Source organism: Aedes albopictus, chromosome 1 (genome assembly GCF_035046485.1).
Source record: "Aedes albopictus strain Foshan chromosome 1, AalbF5, whole genome shotgun sequence".
Taxonomy (NCBI): Eukaryota; Metazoa; Arthropoda; class Insecta; order Diptera; family Culicidae; genus Aedes; species Aedes albopictus.
The window spans coordinates 162,664,070-162,689,082 of NC_085136.1; the positions used below are offsets into that span (position 1 = coordinate 162,664,070).

Sequence of the window (25,013 nt, forward strand, 5' to 3'; positions counted from 1 at the left end):
ACGACATGTTTTGGATGAGAGCCAGAAGTGTCCCCAATGAGGCCCGGTGATCCGGATAGGTCAACTTTTTCAAATCTGATTATCGCAGTTGTGTTTTATTGTTCGCAATGAAAATTCAACTGAAAATCGATGGTTCAAACACAATAACACACGAAATAATCATTTTTAGCCATTTCGGCACCCTCCCTGACCCTAGTACAATCCGGAATATCTCCGAAATGGTTCCGGATATTGCATGGCCACTTTGGTGTAATAAACTTGTACCGATTGAGGGCGACTTCAAAAAAATTGGATGAAATTTGACGAAATGCCAGTATTTTGAAAATGAGATGTTGGAGGTCGGGTCAGTGTTGAGAATACTCACTTGCAAGAGTGATACTCACTTACTTCTATCTCAGTCCAGAAGCATGCTATCAAAAAATTATGTTTGAAGGGCTTTTAGATTGTAGTTTAATCTAAAAGTTTGCCGAACCAAGTAAAGATCACAGACGCATACCAAAGTTGTGAGAGAGCTGTGAGTACGAGGTGAGTAAAATTCGTGAAATTCATACTCACCTTGTGCTCACAGCTCTCTGACGGTTTTGGTATGCATCTGCGACCATAACTTGATTCGGCAAACTTTTAGATTAAACTAATTTCTAAAAGTCCTTCAAACATCATTTTTTGATAGCATGCTTCTGGACTGAGATAGAAGCAAGTGAGTATATTTTTTCCCTAGTGAGTATTCCCAACACTGGGTCGGGTACGTGAAGGTTAATAGCAAACAATGCGGTAAAATTCCGGTTCGATTCGAGCTATAATCCGAAAAGTCGGCCAATGGGAAGTGCCTTAAAAGTGAATGAACTTTTTTGCGCACAGACATGCATACATTCATACATACATACACACATACAAACATCACCTCAATTCAATCACGAACTGAGTTGATTGGTATATGTGCCTTTTATCGAAAATTCGTTTTTTGAGTGAACATATAGCCTTTCAGTTCACTTAGGTGAACGAGAAAGGCAAAAATCAGAGTCGCCTAATTTTCCGGAAAACTCCAGTGGAAAACAAAAATTTCCCACAGACACCACCTGCTTTGAAAAATCATAACTCAAGAACGCAGGATCGTAGGCACAATGTTTTTTTTTGTGAAATCGTAACTAAACTTTCTCAGCAATTCAAAAAAAAAATACAAAATTTAAATTGTTTCCACAAAATTTTCCACTGTTAAGGAAAATCGGTTGGAAAATTCGGAAAAACTATTTTCGAAGTCCGGAAATTTTCCAAAAATATATTTTTGATCGTTGTGAGAAATCCGGGATTCGGGTGTGTGTTTCAACCCATTCTTCTTCGGTGTTCAACAAAAACAACAAAAGATACAATGATCACTATATCTTAAAAAGAAGTTGACCGATTTGCAACCTTTTTTTTATTTGCGCTTATTTCAAATCTAAAGGTACTGACCGCTGCAGCGGGCTGGCTCAAAATCAATTAAAACGCAATCTTTGATATGAAAAATCCCAAAAAGACGTGAATCCCTACTTAGACTGGTTCAACCCACAACCCAATCCGGACCTCTACAGAAGAATCCTTGACAGAACCCCTATTCGAATGTTGGGAGGGATCTTTGAAGAAAACCTGAGAAAATTCAATGAAGAAATCCTAGAAGATATCAATGAAGGAATTCCGGGAGAAAATCCTTAAGGAATCCCAGAAAGAATCTCTTAAAAAGCTGGAAGAAATTAGCCCACACTCCAAACGCTTACAGCAAAACAAAAACCAGCAAAACGTTTTGCTGAATTTTCAACAATGTTTTGCTGACATCCAGCACAACTTTGTGACCTATCGGCACAAAATGCTGGATGCTACAGAAAATGCTGCTGTGATTCCCACACCATTTATGTGGTAAAGCATGTTGAATTCCGAGGAACTTGACTAACTTTTGTATGACTTTGAGGAGAATTCCATGGCGAATTTATTGAGGATTCTTGCTTTCGTTGTAGGAAAGTTAAGGTGATATTCTGCAAATCGGTTCAATACTATTTACCGAAAGTTATGGGAGGAATTCCGGAAGGAGTTCATGAAGAAATCCTGGACGGAGTTTCTGGAGGATTCTCAGAAGAAGTTCTTGAACGAATCCCGCAATAATTTCTTAAAGGAATACTGGAAGGTGCTACTGGAGGAATCCTCGAAAGAACTCCAACAGAATGCACAAAAGATACTACTGAAAGACTTTTTTTAACTGCTGGAGAAATCCCAGAAGTCATTCTTTGAGGAATTTCGGATGGAATCTCAGTATAAGAAACTGCAGGAAACCCTGAAGCAACCCATGAAAGGATCCTAAAAAAATCCTTGAGAAATCCCAGAAGGAACTCCTGACTGATCTTGGACAATAATTCTAGAGGGATTTCAGGCAGAACTGCTTCTGCAGCGAAATTTATCTGGCTTTACATAGGTAGCGTGATTGAATTTAGAATGTGGGTTTGTATGCGTTGAGAAGTATGCTGGTTTATAACTTGATGTTGGGATTTATCCAGTATTTTTTTTTCTTCGATTTCTTCTGATTTTTTTCTGAGCCTTTATTCTGGATTCCTGTAGAGATTCCTTCAAATATTTCTCGAGAAATTCGTTCTGGAATTCCTCCAAGATTCATCCAGCAATTTCATTTAGGATTCTTCAGGAAGCTCCTTCTAACATTCTTTTAGGATTTAATTGAGGATTCTATCCGAAACTTCTTTTTAAAGTTTTTTCTGGGATTCTGATATTCCTCTAGAAGTATTTCGTGATTTTGTTAGGAGTTTCCTCCAGGTCTCTTAGAATGTTTTCTGAAGTTTTTTTTTTCTGGGATTCACAGGAGAAATTCTTTACAAATGCAAGGAATTAATGGGAGTGGAGCGGACCTGGTGTGATGGCTAGAACACTTGACCATCACGCCGAGGACCTGGGATCGAATCCCACTCCCGACAAACTCGCAAAATGTGAGTTCTTCCTTCGGAAGGGAAGTAAACCGTGGGTCCCGAGATGAACTAGCCTAGGGCTAAAAATCTCGTTAATACAGATAAAAAAAAAAGAAGGAATTAATGGAGAATACCCAGTAGGAACTGGAAGTATTCCTTAAGCAATAGTCGGAGAAATACATCAAAGGTGTCCTGTAGAAATTTTATACGATACAAATATATCAATTCCAAAAAGAATTCGATTGAAAACTAATGGTAGAATTTTGTAAATGACTTCCGGAAGATTCATTAATACGCATTCGGAGGCATCTTACGAAATTCCTGAAAAGAGAGCTGATAAAAAAATCCAGGAGGAATTTCACATGAAGATCTTGCAGGAATCCCAGAAGGAACTATGGGAGGAACCCGTGAAGGAATTTCTGTTGGAATTCCTGAAAGGGTTCTAGAGGAATCTTGAAAAGGTTTTCGGATGAATCCTTGAAAGAAACCTTAAAAGCCTATAAACTCCGTAAGGAATCCCAGAAAGAAATCTTCGTGGAACCCCAGAAAGTACTCCTGGTCCAAGAGGAAAATAAAACTCTCAAAAGAAGTCCCTTCGGTGCTCCTGGAGGAATCTCGGAAGGAATTTCTGAAGGAAGACCTTCAAGAGTTCCTGGAGAAATTTTGGAAAGAACTCTAGAATGAATTTCAAATACAATCCCAGAAAAAATATTCCGAAGGGAACTTCGGATGGAATTCGAAATACCCAGGCGGCTGTCAGCTGAATACTACCCCACAGGAAAAAAGTGAACTAACATCTCTGAACCCCACTGCGTGCTGAACCCCAAACAAATAATCGTTTCAGGACCAACAATTGAAAAAGGCAAAATATTTTCCCCAACAAAATATACAATTTTCCAAAATACTAGGGCAATCGTAAGAAAAAGTCATTTTGTTAGTTGATATGTGTTACTCTAAATAAAACGTGTGTGAATTAGCTCGTAATTGGGGTCCTGAAGAAGAGATAAAAAATGTTACTCGTAAATCATACTCAAATCAAATGTTTACCCTGAAACTGATGCTGACTTCAAAAACATGGACGAATCGCAACCGGCTGGAAATACCTAAAAATCTCAGAAGCAGCACTCTGGAAAATCCCAAATGAAACCTCCTTTAAAAATCCAACGAGAACCCTAAATAAAACCCTGGAAGAAGGAGTTCCCTGAGGAATCCAAGAAGGGTCTGCTGGAGTAATTCTGAATAAAAAGTTCTGGATGAAACATAGGATGCATTCCCGAAGCATCCAAAGAAAGAATTCCTGGACAAATCTCTGGGGGGTGGGGATTTCTGGAGGAATTCCAGAAGGAATATCTGGAGGAACACAGGCAGATTGCCTAGGGGAAACTCAGAAGGTATTTTTGCTTCTGAAGGAATTTCGGAAGGAATCCCAGAACGGGTTTCTGGAAGAAGCCCATTAGCACGTCAAAGGCTTAGAAAATGTTACCTTAGCAACCGCGGCGTGCAGTGCCCTATGGATTACTGCACGAATTTATTCTGACCTGCTTACTCTCACAGGAAATTTGACGTTTGAGGGGTGCCGACACCACTCAAATGTCAAATTTCGTGTGAGAGTAAGCAGGCCAGAATAAATTTGTGCAGTGGACCATTGAGTAACGGTTGGAACAAGAATAAATAGGGCACTGCATGAAATTGTACCCTTCTCTTTCACTCTTACAGAAATTTCGTAAACAACAAGGCCAAGAAACGTCAAAAACCCATACAAAATCAAAACAATGCAGTGCCCTATAGAAAGAGTAGTTATCATATCTGCTATGGTTACTGTGATCGTGGAACATCGAATCATTTTGCCCCTGTGAATGTTAATGTGAAACAGGCAATTTTCCAACATAAATTCTCATATAACTCAAAACTTTTCTAAGCCATAACTTTATCTAGAATGTATTGCATAAGCGGAAGTTGCATTAAAATTTGAATAAAAAAAACTTCCACCTTAATGCGTAAAAAAAGTATGATATGAAACGAGTTTCCCAACGAGAATATTTGTCTGATAACTTGAATGCACGACTAAGTAAAATAGAAGGAATAACGCATCAAATTCAACGATTTACATCTCCGCCACGTATCTCGTGGAGATAATGACAACAAGATGTCAATTATCATATATCAGCGGTTTTCAGATCGTGCAACGCGGTGCCTTTGATGCACCGCAAATTTTTGCCAAGTGCACCGCGACAGTTTTGAACAGGCTACAAGCTTAAGTAATATTAGATTCGTAAATCGACCAACAATATGGATAATTGATAGCACTGTTATGATATTATGACTAAAAGATATGAAACAATTCTAATCAATCTATCAAGGATATACCCAATACTAAAAAATCTTACAAGTTATGGAGGAACGTATTCTTTAGAACTTCATTAGAATTCCGATTTTTTGTTAATATTTCTAAGAATTTGGACAATGATCTTTCAATTATCTTTGAAGTAATTAACCACGAATATTGAAAGAAGATTGTCATTTTTCTGGGAATTCCGCTCCTATATAAGTAAAAATAGTCCTGAAAACCGATCTGTTTTTAACGATTTTTTACTAACCTCCTGAGATATCTTTGAAATAGAATATTTGACTAAAAGTCATACCAATTATCTAAGAATCCAGCGATCAACACAGGCCTTCGTCGATGATCTTGCCAAGAATCCACTGAGATTTGGATATTAACCAGACACTAAATTTATCAGAAACCAGATCAAAACTTCGATAAAAATTTAGTCAAAAAAAAATATTCACAAATCGTCATTGTCAAAATTACTGCGACGTGCGATTGATGTTCTTCGCTCGCATCAGAGAGTACGCTGACAAACTTCAAATTTCATCTTATAAAATGTTTGATCAAGTGCACCGCGTGGCAGTTTGTCGACAAAAAGTGCACCGTGAGACAAAAGGCCTGAAAACCCCTGTCATATATAATACAAACGAAGCACAAACCGTACGCTGGTGAATCGGACAACTACACGTGATTGAAATTTCATCATATGTACTTTGCGCCACGCCAGGTTGTTCCCAGTGCAAATTCTGACCTATAGGATTTATTCAATAGTTCATACCATACATGAATGATTCGAAAAGATACAAAAATTGCCATGCAAAAACCATATGGATAAGAAATTCAGTTATCATTCCAGTTTTATAATTCATTGTTCGACTAAGACCGGTTTTGATTGTTGCAAAAATTGATCTGGATTGTCAGAATCAAACCCCTCTCAATTTTGAAATGAGAATCAATTTGAAAATTCATTGATAATCGATGTCTTCAGATTTTAGGTCTGCAACTTTTGGTTTGTGAAACACACGCCTTTTCAACTCTTTTTTTTGCATGAACAATAATTGTATTCAAGTTTTATTCATAGCTGCTTTAATTCTCCATAACTATGAAGTGTACTTGGATAGTTACCCTACAACAAACAACGGCGCAGGTTTCCACATAAAAGATCCCCTCGGACGCGTACTAATAAATTCCATGCTAATCCGAAGCTGATCGTTTGATGCGCTGCTGGGTGACTTCCCCCCTGCTTCCTTCCGATGAAAATTGCATTCTTTCCATAATGTGCGCTAACGATATTTGTAAACACAGTGCGCTCTGATGCACATTCGAACGTGCGCCAAGCATACCTTGCATTGTTGTTAGTCGCCACGCCGCCATAGCCGGTCAATGGATGATGGAACTAGCTTAGTCATCTGGACGGTGCGGTGGCGGCGGCACGGTGTTCTCATCATAAACGATTCAATCAATGCATGGCGATGAACTACCGGCGCGAACAGCCGGTGCAACGGTGCCAGACTTTACGTGAACATTGTTTATAATTGTGTAGCACGTACCTATCAGCATACGCACATCAATCAAATGCGAAAACCATGGCCATGACCTGCACTCTACATTTAATGAATTGAGGGACACACGGTTGCAATAATGTCTGGATAGCTATCTGATGATATGATAGTGAGCTCTTTATGTCCAGAACTTTTTGATATTTTGTATCGCTGTGGAGGATCGAAACGCAACTAAACCATGGAAACATATGCAACGTCTTGGATCAGTCAGGTCAGCTTCCCAGGAAAGCTATTCTCGACAACGACTGTCGTCCATAGCATCGTCCATACATGCACAGCTGTAAAGGCATGGGTGCTGGGATGACAGGTTCTATTCCCGGTCGGTCCAAAACTTTTCGTAAAAGAAACTTGACTTCCTTTGGTACACAGTATGTTCACACTGCCACATGATTTACACATGCAAAATGATCATTGGCAGAGGAAGCTCTCAGTTGAAAACTGTTGAAGTGATTATAGCACACTGTGCTGAGGAACAGACTTTGTCCCAGTGGAGACGTTACGCCAAGAAAAAAAGAAGACTTTCCCTAGCTTCGAACGGTCGATGCAGTCATATGCCGCCTTGAAGTCGATGCGATGGGACCTGGTATTCATTGCATTTCCGAAGGATCTGCCGTACAGTGTAGATCTGGTCCGTTGTCAACTGGCCGTTAGCAGTTTAGCACTGCATTCTTCTCCTCCTAAATCTCTCTGTATTCCTCGTCGAATCACCCGTTCTGTCGACACATATCACGTACACGACGGTGTTCTCGGCTTCATTGCCGATGGCTGCTTTTGCTGAACTCCAGCAGTCATCTGAAGGGTCACATCGAGTTTGCCCAAATCTTGCCAAGCACGTATGTTAAGGAGACACCGTGGCGATCGCCGGTACCGCACATTGTTGATGACGGAAAGTTTTCGGGGCAGTTTGACCATCACTACATATCAACACATCCGGGAAAATTTGTCTTGAATACACCTTCTAAAACTTCCTCGTCAGAAGAAGTGCATATATGTATAGCGTCCATCTGGTTGAAGAGGGTTTTCCTCTCTGCTTTCCTTGATCTGGCTTTAAGAAGCCTGCTTTTACAGACCTCTTTTGTTTGCCTGGTATGAAGGATGAATTTACATTTTCTATCAAACAGAACGTCTAATATTCTCGCTGACTTTACCCTGGGAATTTCCTCCTCATACAGTGTGATTTTTCCTCCTTCCAAGTGCCAGTTCTTGTAGTGCGGCAATTCACAGCAATGCAAGCTTGAATACATAGTATTTGATGTAGTGGGAAACATCTCAAAACCGATGCTGTTGGCCTACTTCTCTACCGCTGTCACAGCTTTTTGAAGTCTTCGCCTCAGGAACCGCACGCGGTTCCATGTGGCAAAGATATCATTCGCGTCAGTGAATCAAAATTCAACCATCGCGCAACAATAATGACAATGTCGCAACCTGTATTTGTTGCGACAAAACAACCCATGCGACATAAGTTTGTCCGAACTTGAAAATAATGGGATCAACATCGTACACCACGAGTTTAGAGATTTTTAAGCCTTGCATTGCGGTTTTCAAACGGTAACTCCGAGTCGGTAAACACTGCAACTCTGGTGGAGCTCTACCATCATACAGTTTTGACTTTGGGTTAGTAATAATTGATTATTCACGAGTTGAAAAGTACGCAACAAATAGAGCTACTTCGGCACTGCAGTCTTGGGGAATTAAAACGATAGTTTTAGATTTTTCCCAACGTTTCGACTCGTATTAGAGTCTTCTTCAGGGGATAAATCTGATTAATCGTTTTTCGTTTGGGTTGACATAGAACTGTCGGTGTCTAAACTATTGAACATTGGATGTGGGATATTAAGTGAAGCGTAGCGAGTTTTGTTAATTTCACTTAATGAAGCAACTAAATTCTTCGCACTACACATCTCCACTACCATCCTGGCTTGGGTATTAGAATGACGACACTTTCTGTCCAGCTCTCAGGAATTTCACCACTGGACCATATTTGGTTAAATGCTCCTAATAGGTCCACTTTACAGTGGAAAAGGAGATGCTTTAACATGGGGTAATCTATTTCATCGGGCCCCACTGATGTTCCTTTTGTGTTCCTCCTAATGGCTGGTTTCCACCTGATAAGTACTGTGTAAAAGGATAGGACAAGTAATGCTCACGTAAAACTTTTGCAGTCAAAATTACTTAGGCGTTCGCAGTTGATAAGTAATTCACAGCCAGAAAGATTTGCCAACAGATGGCACTGTCATGCGATGCTGTCAGTCATGTTGTTGATTTTCCGTACGGAATAATATGTCGATGTATTATTCCGTGAGTAAAAGGGACATTTCTCTTTCTTTGTGTTTCTTCTTTCGCGCCTGCGCGTTCACAGAGTGCGTTAGTATTTAGCAGTGTCGCTCTATAATGTGTGCTCCGTCGTCCCTCAGCATGGCTGCATCTGAACACGAGATTGAATTTCTTGAGGTTGAATAATTTGCCGTTACGTAGTTTAAAAATTTATAAAGACACCCCAAAACTGAATTGTTTATAAATAGTTCGATTATTGAAAAAAGTAAATAGCATATGAGTTTAGCTGATGAGGAGACAATGATTCTAAAAACTGTTGCATCATAATCATTTCATTTCGTTTGTTGAATAAAATGTTCTATGGTGCACTAGAACCATGAGAAGTAAAGACTGTATTCGATGAAATTTGGACACAGAAAATAATGTATAGCTTTTGATTGCGTTCATAAAATCAAATATTTTTTTGATCAGAAATAATATATAATGTGTAGCTAATACCATAACAATGACAACAAAATCAGTTTGGTATTGGCGCAGATATTGTTAATATCATTAAATAAGATTTTAGCAAATTTTTTCATCCGTTTTAAAAATTGTAAAGGCTATAATTTTGATGTAACTCGTCAAGACGTCTGAAAATTTGACTCGAAGTTCCTCACAGAGTATCAATAAACTGGTAAAAAAATCTTAAAATCGGTTCAATACGTTTTTCTAGTATTCAAAACTCAAATCGCTTCAAGGCATATTTTAGGTACATTTTAACCATTTTATTCCGTGTGTACTATTTTGTTTGTACAACTGTCATGACTGTTCCGATTTTTATTAGCATTTGATACTGTAAAACCATTATAAAAACTGTTCTTAGCCAAATTGCTTGAAAACTTTTCAAGTTATAACTGTGTGAATGTCACGATACAAAAAAAAAAACATTTTTGATTATTGTGACTTTGTGCCACATATACGGCTATAACTTTATTACGGCCAGATCAAATTGAATGAAATTTTTACACAATATTTCTACATGTATACTTTACATACAGAACAGTTTTGATTGAAATCGGTTCAGTATTTTTGAATCTAGAGCTATAACGGTGAAGAAACTTCTCAAATGGCAAAGTTCTTGTTTCAACGATATCTCCACCAATATTCATCCGATTTTGATGAAATTTGTATAGTATTAGCTTTACGTAATACACTATTCCTGGTAAAAAATTAGTCATTTACCATTTTATTATAAAATCTTTCTGAACTCCAATAATTCGTTCCGAGATCCCTACGAGAATCGCTCTGGGATTCCCTCAGAATTTCTGCTTGGGATTCCTCCAGAAATTCCATCCTAGATCTCTCTCGAAATTAATTCAGGATTGCTCCAGGAGTTCTTTTTGGGATACCTAAGGGAGTTCCCTCAGATATTATTCCAGCAATTTGTTTAGGATTTGTTCAGAACTTCCAGGAGTTCTCTCCAGGATTACTCGTGTAACTCCATACGGGATTCCTTCAGAGGTTCCTTCATGGAATTCTCTAGAAATTCCTTCCGAGATTCCTCCAGAAGATTCATATGAAATTATTCTAGAAGTTCTTTCAGGGATTCTTTCACGAGTTTTTTTTATGATTTCTCCAGAACCTTTTGGAATGTCTTCAGATTTTTATCGGGGAAGAAACTATTGAAAGAATCTCTGAAATCGCTCGTGTAGATATTCCCTGCAAAACTGCTGGAGAAATTCCTTAAGAAGTACTACCTTGGAGTACTTCCATAAAGAATAAAAAAAACTTCTGGAGTACTTCCATGAGCAAAATTTAAGAAACTTCCAGAATGAATTCCAAATTATGTAATCTGCAACGAATCCCAGCAGAATTTCTTGGAGGAATCCCGGAAGGATATCCTGGATAAATTATTGGAGAAATCCCTGATGAAATTATTGTAGAATAGTTCGAAAAAACTCCTGGTAGAATCATAGAAAACACCTCTGGAGAAAACCCTGAAGAAACTCCTAGAAGAACCCAAAATAAAAAAAAAAACAAAATAAATAAATCCTGAATTAGAAGAAACTCACGGGGGGATTTTTTGTAGAACTTCTAATGAAAATCTCAGAGACATTTTATAAGAATCCCCTGCGAACTTCAGGTGGATTTTTCGGTGGAACATCTGGAAGAAATTCAAGAGGACTTTCTGTGAAACCCCAAAGAAAAACCTTCGTACGGAATGCCAAAAGATTCATCACAAAGAATCTTTCGTGGTTCTTCATTAAATTCCCCGTGAAGCTTTGTCCTACCTCGTATATCATCTAAAACTCCACAAGGTAACCGTCAGAGTCCCAGCCGAATTCCTCCCACCGTAGTCCAAACTCCAATATTGCAGAATTTATAATTAGTATCCAACCATAGTTCTCGCTGTAATACCATTAAAAGATTTTTTTTTAAATTTCTTTTTATTTGTGAATATTAACTTAGGCTAATTCTTCACACACCCTTTAAAAGTTCCCTCAGAATCCCAGCGTCTCTCATTAGCATTTCCCTTGGAACTTCGTTGCACGGTGTCAAAATTTCGATTATTATCGAACTTCCATGTACCTCGGATCTTTCTTCACAGAAAGTCAGCATTTTGGCTATACTTTATAATTGGAAAGTTTTAAAATATTCCATCGGGGAAATTTTGATTTATCTAAGTTTTTGGCTATTTTCCATACTAAAATTAATTAAATACTGATTTTAACCAAAAAACGTCCTATACAAAATGTATGGGAAAATTTTCACCGATAAAATATTTTCTCGTCTTCCGATTATGAATATATAGCCCAAATACTAACAATTTCCGAAGAAAAATCCGAGGTACATGAAAGTTCGATAAAAATCGAGATTTTGACACCGTGGCGTTGAAATCTCACTATCTGGATTTTCCCCATACGCGCGCAAAAATTAAATTTAAATTTCAATCACACTTCCTGAGGAAACGAACAAAATTTCTCTAAGTCCAAATCGTAAACAACAAGGTCACGAACAACGAACAATTTATCTAGCAACCGCCGTATGCAGTGCCCTTTTCTTCACATCCTTCTTACAGCATCGTTTCGTAAAAATGCTGTCGGTTAAACAAATGTCAAAATTACTTACGGAAAAAGGAGGAATTTTACTTGAGCGCTCTACTTGGGAACTGGAAACTTACCATAAAGGCACGGAATAGTTCCTGGATGGAAGAATCATCGTTGAGTTGAGATTCTTCGTTGCCTTCCAGTTTAATTGTGGTTCCTTCAAATTGCAGCTCTCTTCTTAGAAATTCTTCGGGATAACTGGCTGTTTCGGAATTTGCAGCGAACAATTCACGCGAATCGGTCTGAAATTTCTGCTGGATTAGTGCAGTGCTTCCCGCCGATGATAAGCCAAGTTCCTTTGATCGTTTTTTACTATTTAAGCGGTTAAAGTTGTACCTCAGATCGGATGTTGATGAGTTGCCTCTATAGTTTGATATTTTGCTGCCCCAAACGTCATGAGCATTGAAGTCCCCGCAGAACAGAAATGGAATGGTGGTTCGAGTGTTAGTAACAGATGGTTTAACTTACCAGTCAGCTCCTGCTTGTTAAGGTTATGTTGTACGTTGATAGATACAACCGTAACGTTCCAAGGTATTTATATCCCGCCTATACTGACGTGTACTGCCGTGAATCGCATATCAGTCTCATCTTTGCTGGATTTCCTATGCAAATGGGACAAATATGCGATTCACGGCAGTGTAGGCCTGAGTTGTTGTCGATCGTCTTTACGGAACGTCTTTACGAATCCCGAGACCGGTAATACCATTACCGTAGTTGTTGTTAACGAGATGATCGGTTCTTCTCGTCATCATTTCCTGCAAGCAGATAATTATCAGAAGTTGTTCATCAACTATTTTACGGGACTCGGGGTAGTTTTGTCACACACTGCAGACATTCCACTGAAGAGCGAAGATGTCGTTGTGGTTGTGCGTGTGATCAGTAGAGGTTGATAGCTCTTCGATGTTCTACACCACGGATTGACGGTGTTCTTCTGTTGGGTATTATGAAGGTGGGAGTGCTACTCGTTCGCTTGGTTGAATATTTTGGGTAGTTGCCTGGGGTGGCAAGGTCCCCGCACCAGCTGCCGCCATAGGAATGGGGTCATCTACATATGATCAGGGCCGGTGTGGGAGATGGTCTCTCTCCGATATTACAGCACGCAATGCCGTTTGCTCCTGCATCAATGTTTTTTTTTTTTTAATTTATTCCTGATTCCCGCACCAACTGCCGCCATAGGAATGGAGTCGCCTATGGTCAGGGCTAGTGTGGGAGATCGCCTGGGGTGTACGGACCCCATTCCGAAGCTATAGTTATAGGAAATAGAAGTGTCGCTATTTTTGAATCATTCGCAGTTGATGTTGTTGGATCGATAAGCGAAACGATTGGATCGGGTGGATCGACAATACTGTCGGTGGAGCTTTGCTGTACCGGCGTCCGAGTATTTGCAGAAGTATTTTGATCTCTTGATATATGGTTGAGAATACTTGCCTGGAGTGGCAAGGCTTACGTACTGGCTACCGCCATAGGAATGTAGTCGTCTATCGTCAGGGCCAGTACGGGAAATTTCTGGGGTATATATAAGGGAACCTGATGTTTTCACTTTTTGGACCGATGTTAATGGTTTGGATACATAATTCGCCAATCGAGATTTCAAGGAGAGGCATCCAGTTGATTGCTGAGGAAGAGGAAGGTGAGGCGAAATTATTGTGTTCTTTTGACGTCTATAGTCAGGGCTAGCGCGGGAGATTGCCTGGGATTGCGCATCTTTGATTGGTTCTGCACAATCATCAATGGTTTTGGCGATAATGAAAGGTTCGATCGGTAGATTACGTCTGTCTTTGCCTGTTAAGAGCAATCCCAAGTAACACACTAGTCACCGAAGAGTCACGGCGGCGCAGGTTTTTGTTGCGCATAAGTCACTGTGACTTACTTCTAACAAATTAACACTTACTTGCTAGAAGTAAGTCACAGTAACTTCTGCGCAACAAAAACCTGCGCCGCCGTGACTCTTCGGTGACAAGTGTGTTACTTGGGATGTGGTAACAGCTCCGAACACGTTCCTAGGATCCATGTAGCTTGGAAAGCTCCTGCCATACGATCCCGAATGCCATGCGGTCGGAGGGAAACGGAATGGAAGGGGAAACACTATCTGGTAGCACGTAATTGAAAAACCCACTTCATGTTCAAGGGGGGCGGACGGTTCACAATATATCGGGTTCGTCACTTCACTCACTTAAAGTCTACTCGCCTGCTTACACCGGTGGAGACGCGGGGTCCTTCAGAAGGTGAAAAATCTTCACCAGCTCCTGATACCATGGTATCAAGGGTCAGATGAGTTGAAAAAAAAAACTCGTAACACACGCGATTACGTCACACCTGGTAAGGTGGATTCGTGCGACCAGAGGGCGCAGTGCTAGATCCGAATTAGCGATACTAAAAGCGATACCTACACTACACAACGAAAAAAAAAAACTTCCAAATAAAGATACGTAATGGGTGAGAATTAATATTGATGATGGGACTTCATCCAGGATTTTTTCCTGGATTTAGCATACCTTCAAATATTTTCCAAATAGTTTTTTACGCATTTCTCCTTTGATACCTCCAGAGGTTTTGCTTGAGAAATCTTCAGGATCTCCTGTAGGAATGCCTTCAGAAATTCAGGCTGATATTCCTGCAGCATTTTTCTAGAAATTTCAACAGGAACTCTTTCGGGGATTTCTGAAGGGATTTCTACAATAACTCCTCCCAGAATTACTCCGCGAATTTATCCAGGGATTTATCAAGGAATTTTCCCAGAGATTTTCCAGGATTTTCTCTTGGTATTCATACAGGAATATATTTTGATGTTCCTTCAGAAATTTTTCTTATGAATTCTTCCGGCATTCCTGCTGATGTTCTTCTAAATTTTTTCGCTGGAGATTCACCTAGAACTCATGCCTGAGTTTCGCAAGCCATTTGTCCTGGGTGTTGTCTAAACATTACTCCAGATATTCCCCCAGCACTTTTCTCAGGCATTCTTGTTAAGGATTTTTTTATCTCGAATTCTAGCAGTGATTTCTTTAGAGACTGTAATAGGTATTCCTCGAATGATTCTTCTAGGAATTACTCTGGGGAATAATCCTTCTAGGGATGCCTCCAGTGATTTCTTCGGATATTGCCATAGGGATTCAGCAATAACTCAAGGGATTTATCCGGGAACTTCTGTAGAAGTTTTTACAGAAATTAGTTACGATTCCTTCAGGATTTCCGGAATTAGTCATCCAACTTGACCAACCGATGCATTCTAATAAACGATGGTAATTTCCGGCTGTTCTGTCAAATTTTCATCAAAACCAGGTACCGTAAACCGGGGTCAAATTGATCTTCGGGTCGAAATTGATCAGACGTTGTTCAGTTAGGTTGAGCATATTTTACATAGTTTCTTTTTATTTATTGTGCTGTTGGAAACAGATACTAAACGATATTTGCATCAAAACTATTTGAAGTATACTTTATCCAATAGAAAAACGTCTGATCAATTTCGACCCGGAGATCAATTTGACCCCGGTTTACGGTAAATATTTAATGAAATAGAGCTAAATGAACAGCACAATTTGAGTACGCAAAATACGTCAGGTTCAGGGCCGAAAAGTTGATTATGATAATGAATTGAACTTATATTGAACTACTGCACAATTGTGGCGTTCGATTTGAATAGGTCGTATGCAGATCGACCTATTCAAATCGAACACCAGGATTATTTAACCTTCTTCGTGCCACATGGGAAAAATTTATGTAATTGCCAAAATTGAGTGTTGCCAATATCAGTAAAAATACTTTTTTGCTTTATTATTATTGTAAATAAGAATTATTCACAAGTTAAAAAACGCTCCACTTAGGTGACGTTTATGCATATATTAATTGGGAAACTTGGAGATTTTTTTTCAAGAATGGTAAGGCCGTTTGCCAAAAAAGTTTATTGCCAAAATGAGTATATCATTGTATCCCTATGAACTAAAAATGTATAAATTGCTTTACTAACGCACATAAAAAACTATATCAAATTCTAAGAGTGTACATAGATATAATCAAACAATACAGGACAACACTCGAAATGCTTCGCAACTTAATACATAGGATGTGAGACTACTTTGGCAAAGGGTCCTATTTTGGACAATTTTCGCTTATAACTCAGTCAATGTTATACTAATTGGCTTTTTTATACAAACGTAAAATACGTACAGTATTTAGTCGTGTATTACTATTCAAGTCAATTAATATTCAATTGCCACAGTTATAAGCAAAAATTGCCCAAAATAGGACCAACAGCCGAAGTGGTCCCACACCCCATTGAACACAGTGCACAGTTCGTTCAAAAAGTGATATCAAATATTTCGGCATCGTGAAACTACGGCAGAGAGTTCGACACAACACTAAACAACATCATGCACCCAACCATCAGAGAATCATGTGCTTCATATCAACTCGGTCGGTGGTTTATCCACCTGATCACGGTGAATACGTTCGGTGTGTGGTTATTGCGGTGTGGCTTTTGTGGTGTACGTATTCATTCATTTCCGAAGGCAACATATTGAAAAGACTGCTTGCAAATTTGTCGCAGTAATAAAGCAGCGACACCCGTCTCTCAATATGCGGCCTTCGGTGCGAATCAATCAGAGGTTTCAATATAACCGTAACTTTTAAACCCTTTCCAGAATACACATCGACAAACGGAGGTTGCTGATTATTTCAGGATGTGCGGCCATTGTAGTACTGGCCACAGCATTGGGATTATACTTTGGTCTCAAAGACAGAAAGAACGGGGTCAGCGATGAAGCGCGAATTCTAACTGGAGCTGCCGTTACTTCGAACGGAGTAGAATGCGCTGAAATCGGTACCCAGATCCTGATGCTCAATGGGTCCGCCGTTGATGCAGCCATTGCAGTATTGTTCTGCGAGGGGGTAACATGTCCACAAAGCGCCGGCATCGGTGGAGGTTTCTTCGCTACGATCTATGATCGAAGCACGGGAACAGTCCAAACGCTAGATGCACGAGAAACGGCACCGGCAGCCGCTACACAGAATATGTACGTTAACAACGGTAACGCTGCCGTCGAGGGAGGCCTCTCTGTGGCAGTCCCTGGCGAAATTAAAGGTTACTGGACCATGCACCAGAGGTATGGCAAGCTGGACTGGAAAACGTTGATTCAACCAACGATCGACCTCTGCAGAGAGGGACATTTAGTGTCCGGGTATCTGGATCGCATTATTAAACCACGCCAAGCAAAAATCTACAGCATTCCATCGCTACGCGAAATATTGATCGACCCGGAGACCAATCAAACCTGGCGTGAGGGCGACCGAATCAAAAGACTTGCTCTAGCTGATAGTTTAGAAATAATTGCAAACGAAGGAGCGGACGCTCTGTATAGTCGTAATGGTACACTGCTACCAAAACTGATGCGCGATCTCAAACTATTTGGCAGTATTCTGACGGAAGAAGACTTTTACAATTATGAGTAAGTATATAGCAATCGTTTTGAAAACATTTAAGAATATAAAAGCAAAAAGGTGATCAGATTATTTTGCGCTATTTAAACTTTTTCAGAAGATGTGCCAATTTTCGCTACAGCGCTTTGTTTTGCTATATAGCAAATGTCTTGAATCGTATGTTTGAGGCAAATTGACGATAGTTGGAGAGTTTATGGGAAGACCATTATCGATCAATGACAGGTCGATTGAAATTTATCTGCCGTTGTGGACATTTGCATCTTCGATGACTATTTTGGCATTTTGGGTCAGTCGGTTTTCTCGGTAGAGCCATGCAAGCGCGAGTGTGGAATGCGGAATCAGATTAGCTTGAGAATTTTCGAATGGCTGACAATTTTCAGGTAAGAGTGATGGAAGTGCGAGTGAAAAATCCGGGATCAGAATCGCGCTACAATATTCGTTGGTCAGTCGGTTTTCTCGGTAGGGCAATGGAAGTGCGAGTGAAAAATCCGGGTTCAGAATCGCGCTACAATAATCGTAGATCAGTCGCACAGTGGGATCATTCTGAAAAAAGACGATCAAAACCTCTAAGAGCCGTTTGATGACATTTTAGCATATAGGTGTCTTTGGAAGATATGTTCAGAAAAATCTTCTCTATTTTTATGCATATTCACTGTATGGTAAAACTGTAGGGTGAACCCGAGCAAAAAAATATTTTTTCAAAATATTTTTTTAGAGGGTAGATGTCTTCAGCAAAGTTGTAGAACAAGTAATTTCAAGTAACTTTGCTGAACACACCATATAGCTTGGACTTCAGTTTTAGGGAGAAAATATGAAAGTTTAAAAAACAACCTCAAAATCAGTTATTTGAACTTTTCCATGATTATATCGTAAAATTTCAACGTGATATATTCTACAAATTTGTAGATACTACTGGAATACACTATCTTGCTGAAGACACCAACTCTATAAAATTGAAAATTGCTCCAGTAAACCATTTTTTTTGAAAATTTTTCACTATTTTCACTATTGAATATTTTTTGAATAGGCACTTTTTGGCAGCCGTGCTATTAAAATTTCAATGTTTTATCATGTCCAGAATAGACCAAAAGTGACTTAACAATCGGGTCTGATAAGGCACTTTGATTTCTGATGCTATTTTAATAGTCATTTTTCAAAGAAAATATTCACAAATTTCATACAAATCATAATACAAACTGAAAACTCACGAAAACTTTTCGACATTAATATTTGTTAATCCAAACAGTATTCTTGTTGAAATAGTCTACATTTCTAACACTGTGGTTGACTTTACATTAAATATACGACAAAAAATATCGCTTTTTAAATTTTTAGATGAGTTTTTAATACTAATTAAAAACTGTGTTTTTTATCTAATTTTTTATTGTAATTCCCAATGCTTTTGTTTATGTTAAAATATATACACTGCCCCCACTCGCATAACAGTCCCATCTTTGCTGGGATTCCTATTCATGTGGGACAGTTATGCGAGTAGGGGCAGTACATTAATCAATCAACTAAAACAATGATAACATTTTTTTTTTCATTTGCTATGTTAACATTATAACTTCGGTTAAAAAACTAAAAAGGCGATAATATAATGAATGCCTCTACAAGTTTTGTGCTGAAAATAAAAAAAAATAAAATAAAACGAGTGAAACATTGTTACATCACATTAAAATAGCCAGTATCTGTTAGAGATATTCTAGGTTGTAAATCTTACGTCATGATGAAAATTCTTCACAGATATTTTATTGAAATTGGTTATGCTGTTTGATACTCTTTAAAATTATTTTTTCCAGTTTTCAAGAACTGCGTCCGTTAGGTCGATTCCTGTCCATGATTTTCAAAATTCCTTCGTCATAGACATATTACCTTGGTTCATCCCTTGATAAATCCGCATCGAGATCACGGCTCGATTATGGATACTTTTCCGGAGGAGCCTTTAGTTTTAAGTTTATATTATAACGATTTTTTTGAAAAGATAAAAAGGTTTTGTGCCTTTTTCAGAAAGATTTCGTAGATGAGGAAATCACTCAAAGAGGCTTTTCCCTCTTTTAAAATTTGTAGTTCGAAAAAATTGACACTAACAATTGAAAGAGTCTACATTTATTTAACTTGTTTTTTTTATTCAGAATTACTACTTGGATGAGCTAAAAATAATATCGAAAGGTTGTATGAGACTTGTGAATATTTTCTTTGAAAATTACTATTAAAAAAGCTTCAGATTTCAAAGTGCCTTATCAGACCCGATTGTTAAGTCAATTTTGGTCTATTCTGGACATAATGAACCATAAAAATTTTGACAGCACGGCTGCCAAAAAGTGCCTACTTAAAAAATATTCAAAAGTGAGTTTTTAACTCATCTAAAAATTTAAAAAGTGATATTTTTTGCCGGGTAAAGTCAACCACAGTGTTAGAACTGTAGACTATTTCAACAAGAATACTATTTTGTTTAACAAATATTAATGTCGAAAAGTTTTCGTGAGTTTTCAGTTTGCATAAAATGATTTGTATGAAATTTGTGAATATTTTCTTTGAAAAATGACTATTAAAATAGCATCAGAAATCAAAGTGCCTTATCAGACCCGATTGTTAAGTCACTTTTGTTCTATTCTGGACATGATAAAGCATTGAAATTTTGATAGCACGGCTGCCAAAAAGTGCCTATTCAAAAAATATTCAATAGTGAAAATAATGAAAAATTTTCAAAAAAAATGGTTTACTGGAGCAATTTTCAATTTTACAGAGTTGGTGTCTTTGTCAAGATAGTGTATTCCAGTAGTACCTACAAAGTTGTAGAATATATCACGTTGAAATTTTACGATATAATCATGGAAAAGTTCAAATAACTGATTTTGAGGTTGTTTTTTAAACTTTCATATTTTCTCCCTAAAACTGAAGTCCAAGCTATATGGTGTGTTCAGCAAAGTTACTTGAAATTACTTGTTCTACAACTTTGCTGAAGACATATACCCTCTAAAAAAATATTTTGAAAAAATATTTTTTTGCTCGGGTTCACCCTACAGTTTTACCATACAGTGAATATGCATAAAAATAGAGAAGATTTTTCTGAACATATCTTCCAAAGACACCTATATGCTAAAATGTCATCTAACGGCTCTTAGAGGTTTTGATCGTCTTTTTTCAGAATGATCCCACTGTGAGTCGGTTTCCACGGTAGGGCGATGGAAACGCGAGCACGAAATCCGGGATCAGTGGTCATCGTGATCAAATGAATCATAATCGTGATGAAGACCGCGACGTGTATTTCCATATAACTAGTGGATCATATCACCTAACAGAGGTGACTCCTAGATCCACACCTTACCCTACTCTACTAACCACCATTCCTTCCCGTGACAACTGTGGGGATGCTGTGGATTCCACGGTTTCTAGTAGCAACGGTTGTCGAACTAACATTCCTTCCCTTTCCTGATGACCGTAAGGACGTGGCCAGCGCCGTTATTGACTTTAAATAGCTGAACTCTCGAATTGTGCACATTGAGAATGGTTAGATAGTCCCAAGCTTTCACATTCATTGGCTCTCTGTGCAACTTCGATTGTTCTGGTCAATCACACACAACTACGATGTGTACGGTTATCTTTGCTTTGCTTTGCTTTGCTTTCGATGACTATTTTGGCATTTTGTTTTGGACACTATTCGTAGGCCTTATCAAGGCTTCATGAAATGATGGAGATGGAAAGCTTATTTACTTGATACTTGATAGGTTTACAACCCATAGCGGAGAGTCTTGGCCGAATGAAACATTTTCCTCCACAATCTCGGTTCTGGGCCAATCGCTTCCACATTTAGAGTCCTTATGTCCTCCACAACTGTAACAAGCCAACGGCCTATTTCTGGTCCTCTGCTGAATATGGTTTTAGCTTGTCGTTCCTTCAGCATGCTAGCTATATGCCCAGCCTACCGCAACCTGCCCTTGTTTTATTCGCTTCACTATATCAATCTCTTTATATATGTACTTGGTACAATTCAGTTCATGCTACCTGCTACATGTTGCCGCCAGTATGCCATTCTCCAGTTTCGTGCCGAGTATTGTTCGCAGCAACGCCCCCGATTTACGGCCGTATAAAGCGACCGGATAAATCAGAGTCTTGTACAACGTGAGGTTTGTTTGCAACCAATGAGACTTCAGCTGATTTCGCAGGCCGAAAAAGGCTCGATTCACAGCCGCAATCCGTCTTTTCATCTCGCATGTGACATCATTATCGCACGTCATTTGAGTAGCAAGATAAACAAACGCAACCGCATGAGAATGATTGCGCTCCTTTGCACACCAGCTCTCATTATCGCTCCTTCCAGAGCTATGTTGAACAGTAGGTTCGTAAGAGAATCGCCCTGCTTCAGTCCTTCTAATGTTATGATCGATGACGAAATTTCATCCGCAACCCGAACATTTGATTTTGATCCGTCACGCGTCGCACGAATCTGTCTAATCAGCTTCGCCGGAAAACCATGTTCGATCATTATCTGCCATAACCAGTGATGGAAAACAGTGAGGAATGCAGCTGAGTAGACACAAACGCAAAGCTATCCTACTCGTGAACAACAGAAGCCAGAATATATTCGCACTTCCTTCACTCGCGAGCTAACGAAGCTGGTCCCAATCGTGATTGATTCGCGAAGCAGCTCTGAACATTTTTCAATTTTGTGAAAAAACGAAGTTACACGGCCGACAGATTAACTTTTCAGGAACAATAAAGCACAAAACACTACTATCTGATGGATAATTATTTGTTTTGCTATTAAAATCGCACTAAAGTGCAATTCCCGCATCTCCGCTTGTTCTTCGCGAATAAAACTCCATGAGTGTTTTTATTTTGCTTCATACTCGTGAAGCAAGCGGATGCGAATAAACTCACACACGGCTTACTCTCGGCACAGTGAGTAAACCGTTTGTTGCTTTTACACTCGCGAGTTGATTCACTATGGGAGTGTTTCCATCTCTGGCCATAACTCGTAATCAAAAAACAGATGATAAGTCTGCAAACTATACTACCACAAAGTGAACATCTGATCCATCGTTGATCCTCTCGAAAACCTGCCTGATATTCAATCAAACTCAGCCTGTTAAACACGATTCCGGACAATATTTTGTACGCTGTAAATGAGTAGTGATTTTCTTCTCTAATTCGCACACTCAAGTAACCACTAGGTACTAGTATGCGCCTTACGTGCTGATATAAAGCTACCATAGAACTCACGTGCTCTATATTGGCCGTAGCACGTGCTCTATAATAATTCCTCGAAGCAGAGATTGCATGCTCCTCAGTGTGAGTGCAAGTGTGCACTGTTTTAATATGAAAATGAGTTGCACTGTGCACATTTTCAGTGCGGAATGCCATCCCTGCCTCGAAGTGCTCTTTCCACCTGGCAGCCACCATTGTTTTATCTGTCAGCAAGTTTCCATCACGGTCGTTGCACATGACGGTAGAAGATGCTGTTTTCCTCCGCACGCCATTGAGAGTTTTGTAAAACCTGTGCATATCATTGTGCTCCATACTTTCTTGCACCTGAGCAATCACATTTTTCTAATGGTCTTTTTTCTTTCTGCGATGGATTTGTTTTTCGGCTGCTCTTGCTTCCTTGGATCCCCGACATAAGCATCCGGCTTCTGGCAACATTATTCTCATTCGTTACCCCCTTTTTTCCTTCTAAACCATAGGGGGAGAATCTGCTCAACAGACACCCGAACAGGAAGGTTAGGGTAGTGTGGGGCTGAGGCCGTCTTCTACTACAAAAGTAAAAGCCAGGACTACTCTCTCCTCGACCCACTAAACGCACACACTTAATTCAGATTGCCGGGAAATCAGCATTTTTTCAAACTTTTGCCGAGATTCGCACAGCCGAGCAATCAGCAAGCAATCATTTTGCCGGGATCTCGGCAATTTTGACAGTTCATTGCTGATAGTCGGCAATCGTTTTGCTGAGAATCAGCTAACAATCGTCACTTTTTGCTGAGATACCAGATAAAGATTTTGCTGAGCAGACGGCTGTGCGCGATTTTGCCGAGCCCGCGAATCTGTTTTGAGTGTGCATTCCTATGGTCGCCAAACCCTACGTCTCTCCGGAACCACCAAGAAGGTATTCCTTCAGAGAGGGGCTAGTGCACATCGCACCCTCAAGGTTAGCTGCGTAGCCTGCAGCAACGAACATCGATGACTCGCTTTGGAGAGTCCATCACTGTAGCATGCTGGCGCTTAGCCAGTTTTCCGAGTGGTCCTCACCACTCCCTTTGTCCTCGGAAGGCGGGCAGGGTCAACCCCACCCGCGCCCAGCTGCTTAGCAGACAACAAGGACTGATGCTAACGTGCAACCCGATCTGACCTGCCTTAACCTTCCGTAACTCGCGTGGTTGGCCACCACGGTCAGCACCACGCTAACGCTGAGTACAAAATGCGAGATTTTTTCAACGTGTTGCACAAAATACAACAGCGCGATCGCTCGAGGGTTAAGGAAGGGTATCGCTACCCTTCAGGCCCTATCAGATGCACCACCTGCCCGGCCCTTACCGGGAAACCCTTTCCAACTGCGGGCGCGGATACAACCCAGTAGACCGATGCCACGACAGCAACGCTACCAGGACTCTCCGCGGCCACTTAATTGCTGTAAGGCTCGATCTCGACCGCAGGGCACCGGTATGACCTACGAAGCTGACCCGGAACCTCTGGACCACCACTTGTACCGCATCTGAACTAGCCGTTCTCCGAGTCCACACGCCTCCTCCTCTGTAGCTCCCAGACGATGAGGGTAATAGCCGTGGAAATGACGTTCCAATCAAACTCATCCCTACACATCCTCTGGAGAACGGTGTCCTCCTGTCCTCTCCGCCTGTGGCAAGCATGCGCTCACGTATTGTGCGAAAACGCGGACACACGAACAAAACGTATTCCGCCGTTTCCTCTAAATCAGCGCACACTAGGCATTCGGGAGAATCCGCATGCCCAAAACGGTGTAGATACTGTCGGAAGCAACCATAGCCTGAAAGGACCTGTGTCAGGTGGAATGTAACTTCCCCATGGCGCCTATTAATCCAACTATCTACCCTCGGTAGATGCCGGTAGACCTTCCTTTGATGGAACTGTCCCACGCGCGCTGCCATTTGACCATAGAGGCCATCCTGGCAGTCCTGCGTATGCCTCTTGTGCCGCGCATTTTGAAGCACTCCATGTCCATACTGATAAGGATGCCGATAGGCAGCATACCAGTAATGACGCAGAGAGCGTCGTGTGACATGGTACGGAACGCGCTCGCAACCCTCAGGCACATAAGCCTGTAAGTACTTTCCAGCTTGCGTCGGTAGCATTCAGTATTTAGCACAGTGCCCCACGCCGGGCCGCCATACCTAAGTATGGACGTAGC

The 25,013-nt window shown here is 40.0% G+C and overlaps 1 protein-coding gene across 1 annotated transcript in view; it reads left to right on the forward strand.

Annotated features, from left to right (window-relative positions):
• The window catches only part of LOC109431412 (scoloptoxin SSD14), a 114,321-nt gene that overhangs the window by 71,439 nt on the left and 17,869 nt on the right, over nucleotides 1-25,013 (forward strand). Inside the window, exon 2 of the mRNA XM_062845697.1 lies at nucleotides 16,834-17,637. Within this exon, the coding sequence (XP_062701681.1) occupies nucleotides 16,834-17,637 (804 nt within the window). The remainder of the gene's footprint in view (nucleotides 1-16,833; nucleotides 17,638-25,013) is intronic.